General features: G+C 43.4%; 2 protein-coding genes across 15 annotated transcripts in view; both read left to right on the top strand.

The window, feature by feature from the left end:
• The window catches only part of MYCBP2 (MYC binding protein 2, E3 ubiquitin protein ligase), a 196,087-nt gene extending 193,380 nt beyond the window's left edge, over nt 1-2,707 (top strand). For all 14 annotated transcript variants that reach the window (XM_021417056.1, XM_021417087.1, XM_021417072.1 and 11 more), the window contains 3 exons: nt 170-277; nt 467-632; nt 1,900-2,707. In XM_021417056.1, the coding sequence (XP_021272731.1) occupies nt 170-277; nt 467-632; nt 1,900-2,015 (390 nt within the window). In that variant the 3' untranslated portion in view covers nt 2,016-2,707. The remainder of the gene's footprint in view (nt 1-169; nt 278-466; nt 633-1,899) is intronic.
• On the top strand, nt 12,602-26,011 carry FBXL3 (F-box and leucine rich repeat protein 3). The gene is made up of 5 exons (XM_021417142.1): nt 12,602-12,779; nt 16,381-16,744; nt 19,039-19,161; nt 21,752-21,923; nt 23,600-26,011. The coding sequence occupies exons 2-5, from the start codon at nt 16,382-16,384 to the stop codon at nt 24,241-24,243; spliced, it is 1,302 nt and encodes a 433-aa protein (XP_021272817.1). The 5' UTR covers nt 12,602-12,779; nt 16,381; the 3' UTR covers nt 24,244-26,011.

Genomic DNA, 27,600 nt, shown 5'->3' on the forward strand with positions numbered 1-27,600 from the left:
TTGAGAGATGTTGTCTGAGTGCCTCAAAAATACGTATAGAATTACAGTTATTCAAGATAGTGGGCACAGTGGTAATGGCCTTTATTCATCATTTTCCCAGTAAGGTTGGTTTAGTTAAAATAACAGTTGTCTGTTGTTTAATGTCCTATTGTTCCTATATCAAATTTAGGCATATTTTGGTGGTGAAGCTCGGTGTGATGCCGAGGCTGGACAAGGAGATGACTATGACCCGAGAGAGCTTATTTGTGGTGCATGCTCTGATGTTTCAAGGGCTCAGGTAAGCAAAGAGCTCATACTGGTCTTATTATCTAATTCCAAAGAGCACGTGAGCTGTACGATAATTCACTGTCATTCACAATGATATGTATTGTATGATATATATACTATACAAAATGTAGAAATATATTGTTTGGATTGTTACAGCGTTGTTATTTCATTTAACGGTGTTCATTTTCTTTCCATTCAGATGTGTCCCAAACACGGTACAGATTTCCTAGAATACAAATGCCGCTACTGCTGTTCAGTTGCTGTTTTTTTCTGTTTTGGGACAACTCATTTTTGCAATGCTTGCCATGATGATTTCCAAAGAATGACAAGCATCCCTAAAGAAGAACTCCCACACTGTCCTGCAGGTAGTATTTTTACAAAGCAAATTTACCCAACTAAATCTGAGATTAGTAATTAGTTCTAACGGATGTTCTTATCTTTCCTTGCTGATAATTTGATCACGGGGTCAGTCATACAAATTTTAAATTCAATAAGTGCAATTATGCTGGAATGAGTTTCCTCTATGCAGGCCTTCAGTGTCATCACACTGACTCTATAAACATTAGATAGTTTTTTACTTGTTACAGAAAGACATTTCAATCCACCCACACTAATCCAGGCTCCAGGCGTTACAACTATACTGAAGAATGTAACACACCTCTATTAAAACATGCCTGGACTTAGGTGCCTGCCATGTCCTAATTTCTGCCAGTACCTTAGTTTCTAACTTCACATGCCATTGATGTGATGCCGATCTCCTTAGACTGTGCTGTGTTTCTTGCTGTTAAAAACAAGTGGCATTTTTCATTAAGATACTCACATAAAAGAAGTAAACAAAAAAGAAATGAGATGTCACTTTAGCATTACTTTTTATTGCAGAAAACAGCTCTTACTACTTCTCTGAAAGAGTGGTCAGGCACTAGAATGGGCTGCCCAGGGAGTTGGTGGAGTCACCATCCCTGGAGGTTTTCAAGGAATGTTTAGACGTTGTGTTGAGGGGCATGGTTTAGTGGGGTTGTATTGGTAGTAGGTGGGTGGTTGGACTGGATGATCTTGTAGGTCTTTTCCAGCCTCGTTAATTCTATGGTTCTTGCTCATATTTACTGATTTCACTTTTAGATTGTGCAATTATTCTTTTCCCAGTATCAATTTGATGAAATTTATTTCAGTTACTTCTTCATGTAAACTTTTTGCCTTTTTTGCTTCTTATAATTACATGGCAATTTGGTCTTTTCCCTTTAGATATGTATTTAATGTGTGATATAACTCTTAGGGAGCTAACAGTTCTTGATCAAATTGAATGGCTGTATTTCTCCTTGCCTATTAAGCCTTTAGACTCCTTGCTTGAATTTGTGTGAAAGCACCTTTCTATCTGCCATTCCTTATGAATTGTAAGGAATCAATAATAAAGGCTAAGATAGATTCATCTAGATATAAGTAATATGTAGCACACAATATTGGTGGTAGGTGGATGGCTGGACTTGGATGATCTTGGAGGTCTCTTCCAGCCTTGCTGATACTACGATTCTTTATTACTTTCACTTAATATGTTTTTGACGATCATGCGTTTGTTTCCGTTGAGTCTGCAAGCACTGATCCCCTCTTTTTCCCTCTCCCTTATATTCACTGTAGGTCCCAAAGGTAAACAACTTGAAGGAACCGAATGTCCACTTCATGTTGTCCATCCACCTACTGGTGAAGAATTTGCTCTGGGTTGTGGGGTTTGCAGAAATGCTCACACTTTTTAGACTTTTTTTTTTTAACCAGAGCAAAACAGGTGCCCTCATCCCTCAAATGTCCTAAAAATAAAATCCAGTTGGGATGAGGATGGGACCATTTCATAACCCAGGTAAAAGGAACAATTTGCAGTGCAAGAAGAATGCCAAAACCATGTACATAATTCTTGCTGTGAGAAATTGACATTTTTTTGAACCGAGACATCAAAATTTGTGAGGTGTTTGCATGTGGCCATTACAGTCATCGGCTAGGAAACATTGAACATTTACAAATAAATAATTGCTATTAAAGGATCTGTGTGTCTGTGGACTATGAATGATGCTGGCTTTCAGGAGAAAGAAAAAAAAAATATTGATTATTGTATACTGACTTTTTGTAATCTTGTACAATTGTAACGCATCACAAGTGGGGATGGGAAAGAAGAATATTCTGGTTTATTTCCTCGACTGTTATTAAAAAAAAAATTGTGTTAGGAAGGCATAAATGTAACAAGTATCACGCTGTATATAAAGGTATCAATGTTTGTCCTGTATAAGAATTATTAAGTTACAACAGCAGTTTCATTTAAACTTCTGGGTTATGTTTGAGCCTGAAATTTTAATGAAGTGCAATACTGAGTGTGCCTCATATCTCGCAGCTGTAAACATAATGGAATGTACATGTCAATAAAGCCACTGTACATTTTTATACAGTGAAAGTCTAACAAATGCGTAAGTCTTAATTTTCAGAACCATTTTCTAAAATGAGGGTTTTTTTCCTCATATTTACTTCAGCGGGTTCTCCTAAAAAGAACGGGCACTTCTAGGATATGGTTCATTCCATCTCAGCGTAAGAGAGTTGCCACCTGGATAGCTCAGATGTAGATGACTAAAATGTGTGTCTTTAGGGTTAGGTTAAGTCATCACAACCACCTCTACAGTCTGAAGTAGAAGCAGTGTTTCAGAGCCTGGACATCACAGCGTTCAGCACAAGGCAGATTTTTTGGGAGGGTGTCAGAATACGAAGAATATAAAAGGTCTGTGTGTTTGAATTGTTCTTCTGCCTTTGTGGCTCTGTGTTGGCTGGTTAATGTCTTACTGACTTTGATGGGTTTTTTTTGTAAATACATCATCAGCCTTTTCTCTAGTCTTGTGTGAAAACACTTTCTGAGAGGTGAAGGGTAGACATTGTGCCCTGAGTTCTGATAGTCATCTTTAAACATTGCTGGATATTTTCAGAGAACTGCTATGGACCTTAAGAAGACTAAGTGTCTTTAGTTGAAAATATACATTGATTACTCAGTATTGTATAATCCTGTTCCTACAACCAATGAACTCCTGTTGGACAGCCTGAGTCACTTCAGAATGGTAGATGAGGTCACGAGTGGTATTCCCCAGGGGTCGGTGCTGGGGCCTGTCCTCTTCAATATCTTTATTGATGACCTGGATGTGGGCATTGAGAGCACCCTCACTAAGTTTGCAGATGACACCAAGTTGGCCAGAATTGCCGATCTGCTTGTGGTTAGCAAGGCCCTACAGAGGGATCTGGACAGGCTGGATCGCTGGGGTGAAGCCAGTGGGATGAGGTTCAACGAGACCAAGTGCCAGGTCCTGCACTTTGGCCACAACAACCCCAGGCAACGCTACAGGCTTGGGGCAGAGTGGCTGGAAGACTGTGTAGAGGAAACGGACCTGGGGGTGTTGGTCAATGCTCGGCTGAGCATGAGCCAGTAGTATGCCCAGGTGGCCAAGAAGTCCAATGGCATCCTGGCTTGTATCAGAAATAGTGTTGCTAGCAGGTGCAGGGAAGTCATTGTCCCTCTGTACTCAGCACTGGTGAGGCTGCACCTCGAGTACTGTGTCCAGTTTTGGGCCCCTTGCTGCAGCAAAGACACTGAGGCACTGGAGCGTGTTCAGAGAAGGGCAGTGAAGCTGGTGAGGGGTCTGGAGCACAGGCCTTATGAGGAGCGGCGGAGGGAGCTGGGATTGTTCAGTCTGGAGAGGAGGAGGCTCAGGGGAGACCTTATCACTCTCTATAATTCCCTGAAGGGAGGTTGTAGTGAGCTGGAGGTTGGCCTCTTCTCTGATTTAACTAGTGGTAGGACTAGAAGGAATGGCATCGAGTTGCACGAGGGAAGATTCAGGTTGAACATTAGGAAAAACTTCTCCTGACGAGTGGTCAGACGCTGGTATGGGCTGCCCAGGGAGGAGTTGGAGTCACTGACCCTGGAGGTGTTCATGAAACGTTTAGATGTTGAACTGAGGGACGTGGTTTAGTGGGAACTATTGGTGATAGGTGGACGGTTGGACTGGATGATCCTGGAGGTCTTTTCCAACCTTGGTGATTCTATGATTCTATGAAAGCTGAAAGATGCAGAGTGAAGTTCTTAAGGACCCTTCTACTCATTACACAAGAAATGTACTTTGGGGTTATCAGAATTAATACAACTGTTGTTTCAGATGTATTGCAGTAAATTTGGATGGGTTGTACCAGTGATATTAAACCAGTGATTAGAGTACAGTGAGTGGAATATCAAGGACAGAAGGTGGAAGTGTATTTATTAAGACTCTCCATGTCATACTATTCAGATCAAATTTTCCATCACAACCCAGCCCCTCCTCATTCCCTCATCCATACTCAAACCCTCATGTCACTGTTTTTCTGCTCTTCACCAGGATTCTCAGGTCCTTATTTCTGTCCTCCTCCACCACAGACAAGCCCTTTTTCTTCTTCCATTGCTTTCTGGTGACTGTTTCTCCATTCTAGGAGCCTCTTCCTTTACCCCGGTGAGGTTATGAACAGTGGGTTTTTCAGCTTTTCCTCTCACTGCCTCTCCTTCCTCTCTAAGATGCCTCCATTATTTTCTACTCTGTGCCATAAAGTGGCAGCACAAAAAGTGGTGGCCAAGACTCCCGGCAGGAAACAGAAGAGGTAGCCAGAAATTCAGAGCCTTTGTGCTCAGTGAAATTTAACTCTCCAGAAGAGGATGAGCTGAGCTAGCCTTGTTCTTTGCAGAACTGCGAGCTCTTTAAGAGGCAGGGAAGGGTAAGGTGAACTTAAGATTATGCTGTACAGTTAGCTGAGCCTGCTGTGAGCAGACCCATCAGCCATTTATTGGCTCTACCCAGGGAAGGAATAACCCCTGGGTATTTTCGCCTCATACTCCCTAACTTAGAAAACAAACAAGAACAACAACAAAAATTGGCTTAGATGTGTGCACCACCTTTCCTCATCTTCCTTCACTTGGTTCCAGTGGCTCTGGGTTCTTTTGATGAAGAAGATAGGAGATGAGGAGAAGTACTAAAATGGAATGTAGTGCAACCTATTACTGTCCTGCCTTTTTATTAGGTGTTAGGGATTAAACGCTGCTGGCCCCTCCCAATCTATTCTCAGTCATTGTCTTCAGTGGGCGCTGCACCTACCTGTAGGGTGTGAGGATCTGGCAGGCCATGTGATTGCTGCATAAGCTCTTGATACAGGTCCCCACAGCCCTAAATTATGGAAATCGTTACAGAGGGTAGACAAGTCTGAGCATTTTTAGAAAATTTCCAAGTATAGCACCACAGTTACAAATTAACTTGAATTTTGCGATTTTCAGCCTTTCATTTTAGAATAACATTAGAACTAATTTATGAAAATGATATTACAGTGGGGAAAGGAATGCCAAACAACGTGCCACGTTCAGTGTATACAGAGGACTGAGTGAGGGACAGGCAGTGTTGCAATGTTTTCACCTAACACTGCTGCCCCTCTTTGATTCCTCCCGGGGACACAGCACAGTCAGGTGTGAGGGTCAGGCTCTTGGGCAGAGCTCAGCTCCCATGCCAACACCCGCACCTTGGATGCTCCGCTCCTACGCAGTGCCAGACGCTCACGTCACCACCTCTCCCCCTGCGCCAATCTCAGCTGCTGATTATAGCCAGATGTCAGCGCAGGCCACTAATCAGCTCAGCACACAGCGAGGTGGCTGTGTACCTTCCCAGCAGTTTCACACGCTTTTCTGTCAGCTGCTGTTCCACAGCCTGTGCAATGGAATCTCTCTGTTCTTGCTTGCACCACCCTGTCTGCTGCAGCCAAGGCGAGTCCACAGCTTGGTTTATACTACATCATTCATTCAACAGCTTAAACTTTCACGGGTGTATCTACTTCCTGAGCACACACCAATTACAGTAGAAGTTAACACAGTGCAATTAACCAGTCACCAGCAGGGCCTGACAGTCACGGTCCTTACAGTGCGCTGGGATTCAGGAGGCACCCAAGATAGCGCTGCTCCTGTAGTCAGCAGGAGCAGGGAGGTGATCATCCTCCTGTACTCAGCCCTGATGAGGCCGCACCTCCAGTGCTGTGTTCAGTTTTGGGCTCCTCACTACAGGAAAGACATCACGGCCTGGAGCGTGTTCAGAGAAGGACAACAAAGCTGTGAGGGGTCTGGAGCACAAGTCTTCGGAGTACTTTGAGTACTTTGGATGCATCTGTTTCTTCTCGTGTATCTAACACAGGGTTTGGTCACGGAAAACCTTAAGCTCAGCTTGAAGTATTGTATTTTCTTTTCTACACAGGCCCCATGAGCTAGCCATGTGTAAAACTGGACAATAAATAGGGCTCTACAAGGAGGACAAAACTGGTATGAGAAATTAGCCTTTGTGAGTCACCTATTCAGAGCTCCAGTAGCTAACACATGGTTTGTTCTGGCATCAGTAACATCACCAGCCCAGGTCTGCTCCTACAGACCTTCAGGTGGCTGAGGAACAAACCAGCCTGCGGGGTCTCCATCCAGCTGGGGCAGCAATGGTGGAGGTAGCCCCTGGGCCTCAAGCTACACCTGCAGCCCATTACTGCTCCACCAGAGGAGGCGGTCAGGGCTGTGCCCCTGCACCAAATGTCCTCCATTTTGCATGCATCCCTCATGCAGCTACCTGCTTGTAGCTTGGCACCTAGTACTGCAGCTACTTGAGTGAGCAAGCACTATTCTTTGGAATGGGAGGAGGCTGCTGCCTGAGGGATGGATCCAGTCATTTCAGCATCCTTAATCCACAGGAGCTCTCAGCACCTAGTGTTTCCACCTCCTCTTTTGAAGGTTCATTTCTGAGTCAGCACGTTGTGCCTTTGTGTACACCCTCCCATGCAGCTTATCCTTTCTGCTCAGTCAGCTGCCCTGTAAAGGAGTCCCATTCCACCAAGCCACATTCCTGGCTCTCTCCAGTGCTGCTTTCCCCAGCTTACCAGCCTTCACAAGGCGGGCATTGCAATGCAGACAATACTTATCCCCATGATGGGGAGATGTATTGTGCCTGGATGCCTGCAGATTCAAAGAGGCTTAGAAACGTGACCTGTGAACCTGAATGACAGCCCTTTAGAAGTATTTGCCCAGAGGCAGGTTTTGTCAGTGGACTCTGCCAAGGATCAGTAACACCAACAGAGATGACCCCATGTACGGGGTAAATGCAACTTTTCCCCACAGGTTTTTTTTTGTAGTGCGTGTAACATAAAATGATGCATTCCATGTGCATCCATCTCTGTTCCCATTTTCCCCATACAAACAAGATTTGAGCAACAACATCCCAGTTCAAGCTGTTGTAACTGTTAAAGCTATCATCACTACCTCCACAGCTTTGGGTTTTCCCATACTGCCAGTGCAGTGCCATATAGCCTGGGGCCATCCATCTTTATTTCCCTCCTGACGGAGGCAGGGCATAACCACATCCCTCCCACCAGGCAAACTATGTATTCTGGAAAGTCTCAGGTGCCTTAATGCTGTCTGAATTTAATGTTTCCCATCAATAGGTGTCTACTAGTGGGACACCGGATCTCTTCTTCCAGCACAATGCAAGGAATTGGTGAACAGTATCTGTGTTTTACACCCAGTGCTGGGATACAGGAGTTAGGGTCCTGGACCCACATTTGAAAAACTACACTAGGGTGTCCATGCAGGAGCCAAGGTACACTCTTTCACTGCCTAGTTACCAAGGCATTCAAACCTAACACAAATGCCAGCCCCCTCTTAGCAACAAACCTGTTTGGGATTTTAATTTTACAACTGCTATCTCGTTAATCATGTTAACTCCTCACCTCCAGTCAGAGACAGCTAAACTGCTTTTCAGGGAGACCCACGGGAAAGAGAACTGCTGTAAAACAGAAAGCTGCTCTATTGGTAGTGTGTCAGGTCAGCCTGACCCAGCACTATCCCCTTCCAGAAGCCTCAAGTACTGTTCTCAGCCAGTGATCCATGGCTCGTGCCATGGAAACGCTCACCTCCCATCTGTGCTGTCACTGGCATGGTTCACCACACTCAGCCCATCTGCACTGAACTGAACTGAACCAAAGCAAGGCTGGGATATTCCAGCATCAGAGATGAAAATTGTACTGTGTAATCCTACAAAACACAGAAGAGTGACCCAGCTTTTCCTGATGAAGAAGCAGCCATTCGAGCTATCCATCTGCCAAGAACCACCAGAGACTCTAGCAATAGAAATATCCAGACGGAGAGTTCTGAGGAACCTGTTACAGCAATTCACCCCAGCTCTTACTGCAGCACGAGCAACAATACCAAGAAATCAACCTGCTGCAGGCAACACTCCGTCTTGCTCTCACTCATCCCTAGTTCTAGCTTATTTTTCTGTCCATGAGCAGCATCAGAAGGTCCTGTGTGCAAGACTTAGGTTGAGACCCTCTGTTTTAAGGACCATTTCCCCAGCAGCTGGCTCCTTTTTAAAAAAGGGTGATTTTCAGCTCCTGTTCTATTTGGCTTTTTTGTGAGCGTGACAGATAGCGTATACTTATTTTGGCAGTCCCTAGTGCTGTATTCTAACAGCGTAAACGCTTCCTGCCTCCTAGAAAAACCTTCTGGACATACTAAAATAAAAAGGGAATCTTCTCTAATGATATCCATCGCTGGAAAACATTTGGCATCAATGAAAAACAAGCTTGGCTTTCCTGTATTTTTCAGCAGTCTACTGAGGAATAAGGCAGTAACTCAGACCAGGTGCACGAGCCACATCCCATGAGTCTCTCCATATTTTCCACAACTTGTATCTTCATTAAATTGGAATGGACTACCCACGTCCTTCTTGCAAGCCTCACACTGTACCCTCATAATAGCTGGATCTGGTCTACTTTATTCTGATCTAACTCTCTTCCAGCTCCACGATTTTCACCTCTGCATTTTTTTCCTAGCCAGATGCAAATCTGTCCTAACAGCCAGGCTTGTTAGGCTGGATCACAGCTAATGCCCAACTTTTTCAGAGCTACTTCAGTACAGCCAAAGAATCAATAAAAAAGAGACTTTCAGTGGTAAAAGGTACAGCACCTACAGCCAAGATCTCACTGTTGCAATACCGCTGCAGGCTTTATCAGTTGCCATAGGCAGTCTGTTAGCTGAAACAGCAAAAAGTGTACTTGTACCATCTCAGCCTGATGTGGTGAGACCTCCTGTCAGAATCCAGGCTGTTTTCAGAGATCGTTCTCAGCTTTTATGGAAGGAGATCTGTGGACTGCTCCTCATCTTCACATGATGATAGTGATGGCAGCTTGAAATCTCTGCTGTGAGAAACTCTCCAACCAGAAAGACAGAAACTTCACAGAATCACAGAATGGTTGAGTTCAGCAGAAACTGGATGTCCAACCCCTTGCTAAGCAGGGAAACCCTGAGCAGAGTTCCCATTGTCAAATCTGAAGAATTGAGAGCCCTTTAGCAGAGCTGCTCTATTCTGTGTAAAATACTCCTTTCTCAAAATCTCACCTTTTGTTAATTAAATCATAAGGCAAACAAACCACATAATAAAGACACATCTGCTAAAGGTTTCCAAGAACTAAAGCTTCAGGATGCACAGTCAGAGCTGGCAATCATGTAGCAAATGAAGCTGCAAGTCCAGAAGATGTCAAATCTGAAGAATTGTCAAAAGATAGTATTGTCTGAACTATATTGTCTGACACTATGTCCCAGTCACCACAGAGACATTCAGGAAGGTTAAAATTGTTCAAGATAATGTTGATGGGACACCTTGGAAATCCTAGGTCAAGACCAGCTGTACTATATGCAACTCAATATTCAAAGCTGGGTGAGGCACCCTTTCAGAAGTTCCTTCATAACCCATTTCTGCTCACAGCACTTCTCAGCCACAGTCACCAGCAGTGTTTCCAGAATGCCTCACAATTCTTTCACAGACCAGCGCAGAGACCTGTGAATGCTGTCTTTGAGTCTTTGTTACCTAGGTCTTTCTTTACCTGCTGCCACCTATCTCAGCTCCAGCTACCTCAGAGTCCAAGAGCTCTACAAACAACATGGCTTTGCCTAGAGCCAGCCCTGAGGTGCTCACCAGGTGCCAGAAGAAGATGCCCAAACCACCAGCTGCTCATAGGTTTTCTTTTATTCAATCCTGGCAAGCTCCCCTGTTCTCATGCTTTGCCAGTGGACACTACAGACACTGTTGGCAGTGTTTTCCACCATATCCTGCACCTGACTCGGCTTCATACAGAGCTGCAGCTGCGTTTCGTGCTGATTCTGGCTGCTATGCCACCAACTAGTGAGATGCACAGTGTTCCTTCTGCACATGTGCTCTTCTCCTCCTGCGTGCAGTGTGCCTAAAACAAACATAAGCAATTACAGAAAAGGAAATAAGGGCACAGGAACTGAAGCAAACTATTTTCAATTCTGAGAATCAGGAAGTAAAATAAAACTGCAAAGCAGTGCAGTAGGTCTCCCTCAGTATGTCATCATACATACACACGGTGTATTACGGGTTATAAAATAATGTTACCTCAAAATACTGAAATTGCAGCCCTGTTACATCACCTGAGTCTTCTATACAGACCTCAAAAATATATTTTTTGCAAAAGACATTCCGTTTCTTTTTTCTGCAGACATCAGAACTTCATCACAGCAGTCACATAGCTGTTATATGCTATTACAAGCATAACTGAGTTGCTCATTAATGCTAAAGGAGATAACTCAGCTCTCAACCCAGTCTTCCTGAAAAGCTGAAGGCTGGAGGATACCGAGACTTAGACAAATACACGCAGAATCATAATGCCTGAGCTACAGTAAACCTCTCAGGACATCTTGAGTTTGAGAAAAGTGATTATTCTATTATATAATTTCAATATTAAAATGACCGTTTCTCACGGGAAAACATTGCTGTTTGTATACAAGTAATTTTTCTCCCACCAATAATCTCAAGGAACTAGACCAAAAGTAAAGGAAACAAGCCAATCAAGCTTACTGTTAATCACCTTTAAGCATGTAAGCAAAGCCGTAGATATGTTTTTATGTGAGGTGTTTCATGCGGAACTGAGGGACACTGACATCTCAGAGATCACTGAAGAACTGCTACACTGTGTCAACACCATTTCAAGACGAGGAAATCATTGGGCCACATCCAGCTATTTTTAAGAAAGCGGGAAATCAGGATTGAGTGGAAACCATTTCACAGTTCTGTATGCTTTGGTAATCTCAACTTTAAAATTTCAGCCACTTAAAAGACCGAATAATCTGCTGTATGCAATGCAACACATTTGCAGGGGAAACATACCAACATTCACAGCCAAGGAGAGCTGTCATCACTTTACATCACTTTGTCTTCTTGGCAATAGCCCAAGACCTTCATTCTGAGCACTGCTGGACCCGCTGATATTTGCTTCACAGAATTGTAGGGGCTGGAACGGGCCTCTGGAGAGCATTGAGTTCAACCTCCCGCTAAAGCAGGTGCCCTACAGTAGGTTATACAGGAAACCGTCCAGGTAGGTTTTTAATATCTCTAGAGAAGGAGACTCCACAGCCTCCCTGGGCAGCTTGTTCCAGTGCTCTGGCCCCCATCACAATAAAGAAGTTTTTCCTCATGTTCAGATGGAACTTCCTGCGTTCCAGTGATTACTTGTTGTCCTTGGTTCTGTTGCTGGGCACCGCTGAAAAGAGACTGACCCCATCCACTTGACTCCCATCCTTCAGATATTTATAAGCATTGATCAGAACACCCTTCAGTCTTTCTTCTCCAGGCTGAACAGTTCCAGGTCTTTCAGCCTTTCCTCATAAGAGAGATGCTACTGGCCCCTAAGCATTTAGAGAATTCAGCAGAAGGCCACAAAGAAGTTCGCTGTCTTTCTTGAACGGCGGAGCCCAGAGCTGGACACAGTACTCCAGATGCGGCCTCACCAGGGCACAGCAGAGGGGAACGATCACCTCCCTCGACCTGCTGGCCATGCTGTTTAATGCACCCCAGGATAACATTGGCCTCTTGGACACAAGGGCACACTGCTGGCTCACGGGCAACCCGCTGTCCACCAGAACATTCAGATTCCTCTCCGCAGAGCTCCTTTCCAGCAAATCAGCTTCCCCCATTACATTAATCCCAAAGGCTAGCCTGACATCGGGCTTTCAAATTACGGATAGATTCGGGTCTGAGAAGACCCAGCTCCTCCACAGCGTTGCCCTCGCTATCTTCTCAGGGCTTCCCTCCTCCACTCCCTACGCGCAGAGCACAGCCACCCACTGCCCCACCAGCCTAACGGCAGCGGGCGGCCGTTACAGGCAGCCCCGCCTCTCGGCGCCCGGGGGCGGGAGGGGGCGCGGCGTTACGCAGCGCGCCGCCGCCATTTTGGTTGGGCTTGCGTCGCTTCCGCTGCCGCGAAGTAAACAGAGAGGGAAGGGAGGGAGCGGAGCGGTGAGGCGAGGCGGGCGGGACGTGCCGCCGGGCGAAGGAGGCGCCGGGGTCGGCTGCGGTGGAGGGGCTCATGTGGTCGGAGCGGAGGCGGCAGCGCGGCCCGAGCCCCGGTTGACGTGAGGCGCAGCAGGGAGCCGCCAGGTGAGGGGTGCGGAGCCCGGGGCCGGGCCCTGGGGGCGGCGGCGGCCGTGGGAGTAGCGGTACCGGGTACTGGAGGTGTCACGGCAGCTGGGGCTGTGGGCAGCGATACAAAATCGGAGCCGTGCGCAGTTTTTTTTTTTTTAATGACTGCCATTATGTTTTGTCTGCGCCTTGCTTAGTGTTACCAACGGCGTTAAGCGTGTGCTCTGCTCCTCCTGCCCGTCGGTGGCTGCCAGACTCGGCAACAAACTGCTGTGATGCGTTGAGGTTTGTCTGGAGAACCTCAAGGAGTCGTGCATCCGGATATTGCACCTCTGTAGTTTGGTAGAGCTTGTTGTTTGTCTGTCTGCCTTTCTGTGTTTTTTTGTTGTTTTTTTTTCACTTCTGTCAGCGACTTTGCTTTAAAATCTGTGATAGTTGTAGCAGAAGTTAGGGAAAACAGGTCGGGTGTACGTCCTGGGAATGAGCTGAAAGGAAGAGTGATGGCTCACATGTTGAAGGAAGGGTTAAACGGTCACTGATTGAAAACCAGCGAGATACAAATGCTGATAATTAGTACAAGCAATTAGCGTACAGAAACACTAACGCCCATGTGAAATCTTGCATCAGTACTTTACTCACTGAACTTAGTTATTTCTCTTGGCCTTGGAGTCAAAATTCAGCCAACTCCTTGGACTACTGGATGCATAAATGAAAGACAACGTAGCTGCCAGTTTCATTTTCCTGTTCTTGCAATAATTTTTTAGAAAAGTTTACTCTCTTAATGGGCTTTTTCTTTAGAACTTCAGAGAAAAATGCCCTGGAACAGGTTGCTCAGAGAGGTCGTAGAAGTCCTGTCCTTGAAGACATCCAAGATCAGGCTGGATGGGGCTCTGAGCAGCCTGCTGGAGCTGTAGGTGTCCTTGTTCATTGCAGGGGAGTTTGACTAGATGACCTTCAAAGGTGCCTTCCAGCATAAAGAACTCTGTGATTCTTTTAGTTACAGGAGCATCTGAGATGTCAGCAACAAAAAAGTTGTCTGCAGGTGTCTCTTTCCATCCCCTACTTGTTAACTGTGCACTTAGAACATGTACCTTCTTGAAAGGTTGTAACCTGAAGTTGATCATTGCTGCAGCTTTAGTGATGACCATGTTATCTCCTTACTTTCTGGCTATCTGTAGAAACTTCACATAGTACCCTGCAGCTTCTTGAGTGTGTTTTGAACTGTAACGAGTGTATGTTAACTGTTTAGATCTCATCCAAGCTGGTCGGTGAGCTCTGAGGTGCAGCTTGTAAGTTGGCTGTTAGTGACCTGTCTGCTTCTGGCAGTTGCATCCCAGAGTTCTTTCCAAGTGGAAAGGTTCTGACAGTAGCAGTTCATTCCTGGTCAGTTCTCTAGAAAAGTGCCAGATGTACTGCTTGTGTCTTTGGAAAGATCACTTAGTAAATGTGGTACTGTACCTGCACAGTGGTCTCTAAATGTGATGGGGGAGTAACTGCAGAGTTTGACCCTCTGAAGCTATGGTAAAAGTAGCATGCTGACTAAGAAACGTGTGCACCTGTATTAGCTTACCATCAAAAGATAAGGCAGTCTCTGTAAAAGAAGATGTGGAGAGCTACTGACAGGCTGAGGGAGCTGGGTTCAGCCTGGAAAAGAGAAGGCTGCGGGGTTACCTCATTGCAGCCTTCCAGTACCTAAGTGGAGCCTACAGACAGGAGGGGTATCAATTCTTTACAGGGGTAGATAATGGCAGGACAAGGGGAAATGGTTTTAAGTTGAGGGAGGAAAGATTTAGGTTGGGTGTCAGGGGGAAGTTCTTTACCAAGAGAGTGGTGAGGTGCTGGAACAGGCTGCCCAAAGAAGTTGTAGATGCCCCATCCCTGGAGGTGTTCAAGGCCAGGTTGGATGGGGCCCTGGGCAGCCTGGTCTAGTATTAGATGTGGAGGTTGGCGGCCCTACCTGTTGCAGGGGGGTTGGAGCTTGATGATCCTTGAGGTCCCTTTCCAACTCAAGCCATTCTGTGATTGTATGTCTAACTTTTACCTTCTGTAGTTCTTACAGACAAGCAAGAAGTGGATTTGGAAAGATTTAAAAGGCATCAAGCATGCTGTCCCAAATTTAGCACCTGAATAACTTCTGTATGGTAATTGCTCATTGGAATGCAGTTATCTGGAGCATCTCTTCAATGTGACGTTTTAAGAAATACCGCATTTCAAACAAGCTTATTGCGGATAACAATTTTGTGCTATGCTTAGCCTTTACTTTAAACGTTAGCATGATGGATCTCCTGTGAGTTTACTGGCTTAATTAGCACATTGCTTAGATACTTCAACTATTCAATTTTCAGTAGCAAGATAGAGTTCCTTCATCTTTCCATTAGTCGCAGACAATATGCTGCTGTATTCAGTTTTTCTGCTAACCATTTTGTGCAAGTGAAGGCAGCAGCTCAGCAGCAGAGCTCTTTCTCAGGAGGAGAGCTTTCACCGCAGCAGCGATACTTGGCCTGGGTGTGGATCACAGTAAGCAGTTCTCAGCAAGTGAGAGGAGACTTTTGTTCTCCTGTGATCTTGTGATTGCCCCCAGTGCCAGTGGGATTAGGGAATCAGGAGACAAATGGCGTTCATCAGTCTTTCATGACTGTGTTCAGATTTGAGCGCAGCATTTTATAGCTTCAGACCTCAATTGATAGCTCGCTGTTATCTTGTGAGTAGGAGGTGCAATTTAGGTGTTTCACAGATATTCGAGGAGATACTCAGTTTGGGAAAGCAATCTGTGACGTGTTGGATGTTAAACATTTTTCTTTTTAAAAGACTTCTAAATGTTTACTTGGTTGCAGTTCATAGCATAGAAAGTTAATTGTCCAGGTAGCAAGTGAACTGGACAGGCATCCTTCAAACTTCATTTGAAGTTCCATGCCTTAGGGTGCCATGCAGAACAATAAACTGGGGGAGTTGGCTGGGGGGGGGGGGGGCTGTTACTTAGGGCATGGCTGGGCATACGTCAGTGAGTGGCAAGTAACTGTGTTCTGCATTACGTGTATTATTTCTTACTTTCTTCTGCTTTCCCCCTTTCTTATTAAACTATCTTTATCTCAGTGTATTCGTTCTTGTACTTTTACTCTCTCCCATTCCCCCAGTTCTCACCCTCATCCTGTTGAGAGATGTGGTGGGGAGAAAGTGAATGGCACATTGGTTAATCACAATGTGTAATGATTTTATGTTTACACTTGCACTTAAACACTAAACCAGAATGATTTCACTGTGTGAAGTGCAGAAATCATGAGAGGGCAGAGGTCTTTATGCATATCAAGCCTACCTTGCCCCCAGACTCTCTTAGCTTTTTAGAGGCTTGAAATAAGGGTATAGTAGCTTAATTTGAGGCATCGTTCATAGTCCTTTAGAATGTGGTATGCATCACGTGCAGGCTTTTAAAAATAAATGACTGGGTGCTAAGTTCAGTTTTAAGCTGGCATCTACAGAAGAACACACTGATCAAAACCTGATGCTAAATTTCAGATGTACGTAATGGCGGTTTTGTCATCTTTCATGTGTAACGTAAGGTATTGTTTGTACAAATGAGGTCACTGGGGTCGAAGTATAACATTTGTACTTATCTTTATAGAATGAAACGAGGAAGGAAGACTAATGAGGCCAACAACAGTTCATCTGAAGAGACAGCAGAGAAAGAATCCAAGAGGCACAAGAGTGTAGATGACAAAGCCACAGTTGTGCAGAGTCCTGACTGGGGTAACTTGCTCCAAGACATTATCCTGCAGGTATTTCAGTACTTGCCCCTTTTGGATCGTGCTCACGCATCCCAGGTCTGCCGAAGCTGGAACCAGGTGTTTCATATGCCTGATCTCTGGAGGTGTTTTGAGTTTGAACTGAATCAGCCGGCTACATCTTACTTGAGGGCTACACATCCTGAACTAATCAAGCAAATAATAAAGAGGCATTCCAATCACCTGCAGTATGTAAGCTTCAAGGTAGGGTATTTTATCGGCTTTTTTTGATATTAACTTTCTTAAAATGGATGCAGGTTGAATTTTGTTCATTTCTTTTACTTTATTAGGAATGTTCCTAGGAATTATCTCTGATACTTGAGATAGCCTTGGTGGCTCATCTAATTAACCAACGTGGCTCTGGGCAGCCTGGTCTAGTGGTTGGCGACCCTGCACTTGGCAGGGGGGTTGAGACTCGATGATCTTTGAGGTCCTTTTCAACCCAAGCCATTCTATGATTCTATGATTAGTAATTGGCATACTTACGATGTGGTCTTTGTGATGAAGCTTGTCAGTTATTAAAGAGTGAATATGGCAGTATTCAGTCTGGAAGACTTGCTTGTCAGGTTCAGTATGCTGGACAACAAGAAAGGCTTCGTTAAGTGTCAGTAGCAAAAAGAAGGCTAGGAAAAGTTTTGGTGTGCTGCTGAGTGAGATGTGGGTGCCTTGGTAGTGGAGGACACTGAGAAGGTAGCAGAAATGACTGAAGCAAAGAAGGCATTCAGTAACTCTAAGACTGTCCCTCCCAGAGCCTGGAGGTAAGAGAGAGAGTCTGAGGAAAGGAAAACTTGATTGAGGATCTGCTCAATCCAAGGTTGGAAAAGACGGCTCAGGTCATCTAGACTGTTCACCTACTACCAGTATTGCCCACTAAACCATATCTCTGAGTACTTTATCTACCCTTTCCTTAAACACTTCCAGAGATGGTGATACCACTGCTTCCCTAGGCAACCTGTTCCAATGCGTAACCACTCCTTTGGATAAGAAATTGTTCCCGATTTCCAATTTTAACCTCCACTGGTGCAGCTTGAGGCCATTCCTTCTTGTCCTATCACTAGTTATCTGGGAGAAGAGGCTTACCCCCACTTCACCACAGCCTCCTTTCAGGTAGTTGTAGGGAGTGATAAGGTCTCCCCTCAGCCTTCTCTTCTCCAGGCTAAGCCAGTTGTGGGCTGTACCCGTGAGTGCTGAGAGGGAGCAGGCAGAAGCGATAGCCAAGTTGCTCTCTGTCATCCATGAAAGGTCATGGAGAACAGGAGAGGTTCCTGAGGACTGGAGGAAAGCCAATGTCACTCCAGCCTTCAAAAGAGCAAGGAGGACTTGGGCAACTGTAGGCTAGTCAGCCTCACCTCCATCCTTAGGAAGGTGATGGAACAGCTTATTCTGGATTTCATATCTTCAAGCAAGTGAAATAAAAGATGGTTATCAGGAGTAGTCAACACAGATTCACCAAGAGGTGATCATGCTTGACCAATCAGGTAGCTTTCTGTGTTGTCCTGACCAGCTGGATAGATGATGGGAGAGGAGTGGATGTTGTGTACTTTGACTTCAGCAAGACATTTGATACTGTCTCTCATAACATCCTTGTAGATAAGCTTAGGCAGTGGCGGGCATAGATAATCGGACAGTGAGGTGAATTGTGAACTAGCTGACTGACAAAGCTCAGAGTTGTGATCAGTGGTGCAGAGTCTGGCAGAAGCCTGTAACTAGACATAAACTGGCTATCACAAGGCTTGCAGGTGTTTGAGGCTTTTCATCTTCTATTCAAATGGAACATGAATGTTCATCAGACTTCAATCGGTTGCTGGCAAGCTAGCATGGCCTGTGCTAGGCTTAAAATTGATCTTGTGGTCATGCTTTCTGCTGTTCTGTAGGCTTACAAAGTTGTCGTGAGTTTTGCATAGAAGAGGCTATTCTGGAAGCATATCTCAGTGTTGGGGAAAATTGACTGGAAGCACATAAAGTGATTAAATTTTGTAACAAGCTTTACAGAGTATCCCTTGCATATCTGTTGTGGCACTAATGGTGGAAACCTAACCATACAGCTTCAAATAATAGTGTATTTAAATCTCCAGAAACTCTTTTTTGAGCTGAGTCACCAAAAAGGAAGCACGGGGCTTTCTTACACAGTATTCCCATCTTTTGATAAGGAAAGAAACAGTGATAGGCTCCGGAGCCAAAAGAAACTTCACATATTTCATATTTGATATGGATTAAATGCTTGGAACAGACTGTGTAGTTGATCCCTCAGCATGCTAAGTTTTACCAGAGTACTTAAGAGTATGCTAAATTGATAGTAAATTATCTTTGGATTTTTGATGTGTGTCTTCTAGAGAAAAATAAAAGAGGACGTTGGTGAGATTCCAGTGCATTTTTTTGTCATCATATGACAGAAAATAAAGTGGAAAAAAACATGGAAAACAGAGTGACTTTATTTCAGTAGTGGTTATATTTTGATGCAGTGTTTTCTGATTCAGTACATTTACTTTTGTCTTAAGGTGGACAGCAGCAAGGAATCTGCGGAAGCAGCTTGTGATATTTTATCACAGCTTGTGAATTGCTCTCTTAAAACACTTGGACTAATTTCAACGGCCCGGCCAAGCTTCATGGATTTACCAAAGGTATTTTAATGCATGTAAATGTCTATAGAAAAATACTGCAATGATTCATATAGTATTATGAAAAGCTCTGTTAAGAATGCGCCTTTGGCAAAGAAAAATGTATTATTGGGCCATACTAACGGGAAGGACTGAGGTGATCTACTAAGATGGAGAACTGAAGTTCCACTCATTCTCTGCATCACATGAGAAGCTAATTCAGGTCTTGTTCTTGTAAGTATTCCTGTCTCTTGGCTTGAATGTAATATTGGGCAGCATGTTGGAAGGAAGGCTAGAGGACTTTTGAGGAGATGACCATAATGTAAGAGGTAGAGTTTAGTCCATGTGAACTTGCTGTAGCAATTACAGACATTGATAAGTATATTTTTTTACGTTCATACCACTTCAGTACTTGATGTCACATAGTGAAGTGCTGGATTCAGAGGCAGAGTGCTCTATATCTCTGAAATCTGTCAAATATATTTTTTTTACCTAGTTTGCTTACCAAAAACTAGACTGCATTAGAAAGCTCCTTATCTAGAAGTCAAAAAAAAAACAAAACAAAACCAACCAACCAACAACCCTCTCTGTATATGCTTCTAAACAAGAAGTTCTGATAGTGAAGTAGAAGGATGCTGGTGCTGAGGAGCAGTTGTGGTAACCTGGGCTGTTTGTTCTATGCAAGAACATCTTGGATGTCTGTCAGCCTGAATTCTTGAATCTAGCCCGTGTGTATGTCAAGAGCCAGTTACGACTAAGCTGTTAGCTGGATAAGGATGATGTCATTGCTGATGGCAACAAGGACAAGGAAGAGGTAGGGACAACCTCGGGAAAGGAAGTAGGATATAGGGTTTAAGCAAGGTTAGCTGCAGAAGGATTATCAATTATTATCCTTGTCAGCGATCACAGCCGTGTCATGTACTTCTCCTGAATATGTATTTTTAATCTTTAATTTTCAAAGGGGTTTTTCAGATCTTTGATTTTCGTACCCTTTTTCTTTCAGTGTGCTTTGAGATGTGACCATTAGACTACCTAAATGTAGTGAGAAAAATGCAGTCTTAATGTGTTTAACAATATTTTGTGCATTCAGCTCTTGCATACTTTATTCTTAATCTGAATGCTACTTCAGCTCTTTCATGTTTTTCCCTTGAGTCCTGTTCCACAAGCTAAATCAGTAGTAGTCATTCATGCTGTGGTCTTATGAAGTGTCAGTGCTTCTAAAATACAGACTTGCTTTTCATTACTAATAGGTTCACGTGTTCCTTCTAAAAATATAATCAAGATAGTCTGAATCAGCTCTTGAGAATAATTTGCCTTTTGATGTTTACGGTGTGAAGAACTATTGCCTGCCTTCAAACTGTCGTTTCAGATGAACTGATTTCTTTGAGAGCATTTGATTTTTCTTTACCCTTCTGTTCAGTATCCATCTTAGAGGGGGTTACATTCTAGATTTAGAGAGTATAAAACACAGTACCAGCACTTTCTGTATGCAAGGTGAAAATATTAATAAGCACCTTTTCCTCTTCAATCTGTAACATACATAATTAGAGTGCTCTCAGTGTACTTTGGAGTGGTGCCTAAAGCCTCCTGCTTCTGGTTTGAACATTCAGTTTTCATATACATGAACTGATCTTGCCAGTTTATGTTAATTTGAAAATATTAATTCCTGTTCTAAACGTAACAAGCACACTGTATCAGAATGAGCAAGTACCATTGCCAAGCCTTTCCACGTAACTGTATTCAGTCTGAGCCGCATGAGCAATCCTGAAACAGTACTGAAAAATCAATGTGACGGGTACATTTATGGAATAGTTAACACAATGCATTGGAGATGTATTTTTTGTAGATCTTCAGTAAGTCTTGTAGGAAATCATGATTATAAGCTAATTATTCACTTACTTCATACCAGAAATCTGCTCCTTTTTCAGTGGTTTTTCAAGTTAAGGCATTCTGGGCTGTCTTTCTTTACTGGTGACTTTCAGTTGTTACCCAGAACTGCTCAGGACCTTGAGCACTGGACCTCTACTAATGACTGGTTAAGTAGTATAAATAATTGATCATCTGTTCCTTGGCTGTGAACCACTCCAGCCAGCTTTCTAGGATAGATTCATTCCTACCCTACATGCTCTGCCAGCCAGTGGTACCATTTGCCTTTGGGCACACGTAACGGTACAGGCTTTCCACACTTGATTGCATCTCACCAATGCAGCCTAACTCATGCACGTGGGAATTTTTACTCTAGAAGATGCTGCTTTAAGAGCACCAATTTTAAATTATCCTCAAAGTTAGAGCTTCTATGCTCTATCTTTGGTTGTGGTCTTTCTATAGCTTTAAGTTTACATAGTGGATTGTCCTGGGTCAGTTTCTCAGTTTTTCTCAGTTTAATGTTAGACATTCTGGTTTGCCAAATACTTAATCTGACAGCAAAAATTATTATTCTTCTTCTCTTTACTAAAAAATGTGTACTATTTTTGATTGTGATATCAGATGAAAATAAGGCTTTTTCAGCAGATAACAAGAGTAAGTCAAAGGACACTGTATACACCTGCATACAGCACAAAACCATTGAGATTTGTTTCAGATACCAGTGTTTCATTTAAACTTTCTTTTCCAGTCTCACTTTATTTCTGCACTGACAGTGGTGTTCGTAAACTCCAAGTCACTCTCTTCACTTAAGATTGATGACACACCAGTAGATGATCCCTCTCTCAAAGTGCTAGTGGCTAACAACAGTGACACGCTCAAACTCTTGAAAATGAGCAGTTGTCCTCATGTGTCTCCAGCTGGTAAGCAACTGTTTTGTTTTCTTTAGTGCGTGCATTCAATTTGGTCAAATCTAAAGCCTCTGAAAAATATAGGGTTGGTTGAGGGGGAGACTGAATGTGGTAGCTACAGCAGCTGTTACTGAATAAAATATTAACTGATGGTCAATCAATCCGTCCTACTGCTTCTCTCTGCAAGAGTCTTTCAGATTGACTACTGAGCTAGTAACAAAATAGTGTGTTTTCTGGGTAAGGAACCTCTTACAGAAGTTCAGAGAGTACTGTTGACTTGCTAGTGCACCGCTTCTGCAATGAGTATTTAAGTATTCCAGTATAATTCAGCTCTTTAAACAGCTGTAGCAATGTCTGTCGAGCGGAAGAGGCTCTAGCAGTAATATGCAGCTAGCCAAGAGGTGCAATTCCTGTGAACTTGGGTTTGAGAACAACCCGGGTATGTCAGCTCTAGCAGACTTTATTGGCTTGTGGCTAAGCCTTCAGAAAGTGTATGGTGTTCCATAAAAGTTAATAATCTGGGGAGCATTTGGGTTTACAGAGTTGCTGAACTCATATGTTTAATATATGTCACCGTGTGGTGTTGCAAACTGAAGGAGCAGTGGGGGAGAAATGACAGAAGCTGCTTAAGGAACAAGCACAGCTGTTGTTGTCATGTGCTGAGTTGAGGTGAATAGAATGGGATCAGATGCACGTGCTACAAAACTAGAGTGTTAAGCCAACAGCAGAAAAATGTAACTGCTTAATGCAGGTCTGGGTGTGCCTTGAAATAGAGAAAGAAGTGGAACAAAAAAAAAAAAGGAGCCGGTATGTGAGTAGTTTGCTTCAGAGCAAAGAGACTGCCAAAATGAGACTTGAAGGAAAAGGAGAAAACTTGAGTACTGGGACTTTCCTGGATTTTTTTTCTCATGGGAGTGTTACAATTACGAGGTTGCTGCAAATTGTGGAAGAACTTCAACTGAATCAAAAGGGTCATGAGTTACACACAGGTAATTACTTGCCAGTGCACTTAAAATGTATAGCACGCCTTCAAAGTGCACATTTGAGGGAGCGAAGATGTTTGGTACTAGACTAGTTCTTAAGAATTGTATTAGTGCAGGACAGAGAAGTAATACAAGTAGTGAAAAAGAGACCTTGCTGCTGCTGGCGTGAAGGAAGAAGATCAGTGTTGGACTTGCATTGTATCTTCTGTATTTAATTATGATGTAGCATTCATTAAGTGCCTGTTCCTGGGGTGGCAGTCAGATTTCCTTCTTGGCTGCTTTGTCAGTTGTAGATGCAGGCAACAGCGCTTCCAGAGCGGGCTGTGGAAATATATTTATGGTGAGTAAGCCCTTTTGCAAAAATGAACTTGCATTTATAGATGGACTTAAGGCAGGGCAGAACAGTTAAGAGTATGTAATTCTTACGTTTCCCACATACAAGAATCAGCTTCCAAGGGAAAGTATACAACACAATGTGTGGATATTTTAGTGTGCGCAAAGAAGTCACAAGGTGTTGGTCGCGTGACAAAAGATTCATGTTCTGGTTGTCCAGTATGATGTGATTTTGATCTTGCATCATGATTTCACATTAAAGTACATGTCCTTTATGACTTTTTAATATATGGAAATAAATTCTTACGTTTCATATTCAGTTACTGGTATATTTACTTATGTAACCCATTCTGTAATGTTCTGTTTTCTGAGGAATCCTTTGCGTGGCCGATCAGTGTCATGGTTTACGTGAGTTGGCGCTCAACTACCATCTGCTGAGCGATGAGCTGCTGCTCGCCTTGTCTTCTGAAAAACACGTCAGGTTGGAACACTTGCGCATCGATGTTGTCAGTGAAAATCCCGGACAGACTCAGTTCCATACGATTCAGAAGAGCAGCTGGGACGCTTTCATCAAGCATTCTCCTAAAGTGAACTTAGTCATGTACTTTTTCTTGTACGAAGAAGAGTTTGACCCATTCTTCCGTTACGAAATACCTGTCACTCACCTTTACTTTGGAAGATCGGTAAGCAAAGATGTACTTGGCCGCGTTGGGATGACGTGTCCTCGGTTGGTTGAATTGGTCGTGTGCGCCAATGGATTGCGGCCGCTGGATGAGGAGCTGATCCGTATCGCGGAGCGGTGCAAGTATTTGTCAGCTGTTGGCCTAGGAGAGTGCGAAGTCTCTTGCAGTGCCTTTGTTGAGTTTGTGAAGATGTGTGGCGGTCGTCTGTCTCAGCTTTCGATTATGGAGGAAGTTCTGATTCCTGACCAGAAGTACAGCTTAGAGCAGATTCACTGGGAAGTCTCAAAGCATCTCGGTAGAGTCTGGTTCCCGGACATGATGCCCACGTGGTAAAGTCCTGAAGAGACTTCAGGGCAGACAGAGTAGCACCTTACGCGTACCATGTTGCAATTTATTGTGTAAGCTTAATTAATACTGTAGTTTATTACTGTAAGTCACTGCAGCGTTTGATAGGATTTCATTTGGAAATGATTTGTGAAATCCAGGTAATTTAAAACAGAAATCATGAATACCTCTAAAACCCTTTTGCGTCCGATGATGGATTAGATTTGTTCCTTTTAATTGATAAATTAGAAACTTTTAACTACTGTAAAATTAAATCATTGAAATGTAACTGTAAAATAACTTCAATAGCCTGACCTTCTTTGATTTATATACTAATATCGAACACAATTGGAATTTTATTAAAAACAAAAAAATGCACGAGTTGCATGCTGTGTTGCAGACTATAGCATTACTAAATCCAGTCACCTAGATGACAGGGTTAAGAATATACGGAGAATTTAGTAGGCTATGAAATATATACTTTGTTTATATAAAGTCATAAAAAGCAAGATCAATATATAACAACATAGGTTAGAAAATTAAAATACTGAGTTTGCTACCTTCTTCAGCAGATAATTAGATCCATCTAAAGCGTATTTAGAGTGCAAACAAATAGTAGTGAGAGCTACCAGAAGCGGTTTGCTTTTATTTTTCCTCTAGGCATTGTAATGTAGTTTGCTTATGGGGTCTCAGATTCATGTCCAAACCTGTTTTAAGGTATTTTATGTCTAGCTCAGGAAGCGCAAGCATTCTGGGGAAAACTGTAGATACGTTGTATGTAAAAATGCATTGGAGTTAACGAGCTTTTCTTGCACATTAACCAGTTTTGCAGCATATGGTTAGACGGAATAATGTACAGTTAATAAATGTACCCTGCGGTACTCAGTGGGACAGTGTGGATGTGAACAGTGTGAGATGAGGTCAGATTGGATTGGTGACCAAGGACCTTTTAACAGGATCTTAAACACTGTTGGCTGCTTTCAGTTTGAGGGGAAAAATGATATTGTCATGGTTACTTATGCTGTATAAACTAATTGTACACTGTAAATCAGTTTCAAATAATGTTTATGTATAAAGTAAATGTTTGATAGACGATCATTTTGTATACCTTTTAATTCAGCTAGTTCACAATCATTTCATATTTTAAAACCTTGAAGCAGTAAACTTGGGTGAAGTAGAGCAATAGGGAAAAAGTTCTTTCGATTATTTGGTAAATCAATTTTTTTTAAAGAAAGTTCTAGTCTTAAATCATGCAGGCAGCGTATTGCCTGTCATCTGGATGTGTCTTGTGACTTCACTTCCTACTGCCAACAGTTAGGTTACTTTCTGCTCTGTAGATTGATAACACTAAACTGTTCATGTGACGGAGGAATGTTTGCGGGGTGTGATTGGCCACCCGCAAGGCAGAGCTTCGCCAGCCTGGGGCTGCATTGAACTCTGCTGGTGGCTGCTTCTCATTCGAGCTGCACAGCTCACTCATTACTAGAGTAGGTTTTCACTTCTGATTTCAGTGATGTTTCATCAAAATGTATAGATCAATGGTAATATACTTATGAGCGTATTTAGTTCATAACGATATTTTGAGCAAGCGCTGCTCAGTGGACTGGACGTCTTTATAGGGAGTTGTATGCTTCTGTAGAGCTTTGTCATTTAAAAATCACATTTTATGAAATACACGTTTTGTATTAGAATTTGTTAATGTACTGCTATAATTTGCTTTTATTTGTATAAAAGGTGTCAATATATCTAGATCAACAAAGTAAAAAAGTTCAGTGTTTTTCATATTCTGACTCTTAGAATGACCTGTGTGGTAAAGATATGGAGTAACTCTAACAGGCTGGGGAGCAGGGAGTGTTGTCACTAAGTCAGTATGTGATGTCTTCTGCTGATGCAGCTCTTTGGACCTTGACTGCTTGTGCTGTGATACTGGCAAGGTAAGCGGTACTTGGTCTGTCGCTCACTGCTGTGGTAGTGGGAATGACGGAAAGGCAAGGTAGATATCCCAAATACCTTCATCTCCTCACTCCAGGAATTCCCATCTTTCAATTCCAGCCATCTGTTTCTCGGGGAGAGAAATCTGAACTGGGGGATATGGCAGGAAGGCTTGGTGCTTAGTTGTCATTGAGCTTCTCTTTTGGGCAGCCTGGTCTAGTGGTTGGCAACCCTGCACTCAGCAGGGGGGTTGAAACTCGAGGATCTTTGAGGTCCTTTTCAACCCAGGCCATTCTATGATTTTCCTAAAATACAGGCAAGGTAAAAGCAAGTTACTTAGAGAGTTTTGATACTGTTTAACTAGGACAGTGAAGCTGAAGTTAACCTTAGATGTTCTGTATGATTTGTTCAGCCTTTTCAGTAGATTTCTCTTGATGGATTACGTCTGCTATTGGCTGTTGTAAGTTCCCGTGCTGTGAAGCACACCAGAGGGTGTGTTCTTCCACTGTAGTTGGACAGTCCTCTTGGCATTTCCTTGCCAAGCGCTCAGGAAACGGACAGCTTTGGCCCCATGGCATGGGGAAAGGAGGATGAAGTCTGATTTCCCAATGCTGTAGCTGAAATCAGTCAAGGTACTGGAGTATCTGGGCTGGAAGGCTTGTAGGCCTACTCGATGGCTGGTTCCTTTGGTCCCACAGCTTGGACGCTGTGCGGACTAGAAAATGATCATGTTACAGAATGATTGTGTATTTTCTCTCTTAAATGCAAGGTGTATAAAAGCAGGGAGCACAACTAAGCAGAGTTCAAAGTGACCTGTAACGTCTGAAGCAAGAATGAATGGGTGATGTGTTTGCTGGAGACAGGGAAAGCAGGAGTGCATCTTTGAGCCTGGCAGCTGGGACCGTCCCTGGAAACTGCCGAATACGAGAGCTTACTTTCTACCGGCTGACTGTGAATGTAACAAGAAATATGATGTTATTCATTCCCCTCACCTGTGTGAATTTCAGCAGGAAGACATCCCACTCAAATGCTTGAGTTAAATAGGTTTCTGTGGGTTTGTGCTTGGGGAAAAAAAAAAACAAACCTCTACTGATCCCATTTTCCCTTTAGAGGATTAAGTTAGCAGATTTCCCCTGTAGACCACAGGTGAGCTCATGAGCTCAATGCTCTCACATTAGCTCTGACGCTCCTGACATCACACGAGAATTCAACAAATTGTTTTTAATTCCCTTTAACAGAGGTTCAAGTTTCTCCATTCTTATGCTTTGAATCAAATCAGTGTGTACCTGTGTGCTCTCTTTGGCTGCGGCAGGCCCTTCATTCACCTTGAGCCTAAGGAAACTGCAGTTTGCTTCCCCTATCACTGGTTAACTGCTGTGTAGTAATACCCTCCCATTCTGCAAGCGGCTTAAAAGCAAGCGACCAGACTTCCCT

This window comes from Numida meleagris, chromosome 1 (genome assembly GCF_002078875.1).
Source record: "Numida meleagris isolate 19003 breed g44 Domestic line chromosome 1, NumMel1.0, whole genome shotgun sequence".
Lineage (NCBI taxonomy): Eukaryota > Metazoa > Chordata > Aves > Galliformes > Numididae > Numida > Numida meleagris.

Coding starts and splice junctions, on each gene's coding strand:
- FBXL3 (XM_021417142.1), top strand. CDS start 16,382: ATGAAACGAGGAAGGAAGACTAATGAGGCCAACAACAGTTCATCTGAA. Junction 19,162..21,751: donor GCTTCATGGATTTACCAAAG/GTATTTTAATGC, acceptor TTTCTTTTCCAG/TCTCACTTTATTTCTGCACT. Junction 21,924..23,599: donor TCCTCATGTGTCTCCAGCTG/GTAAGCAACTGT, acceptor CTGTTTTCTGAG/GAATCCTTTGCGTGGCCGAT.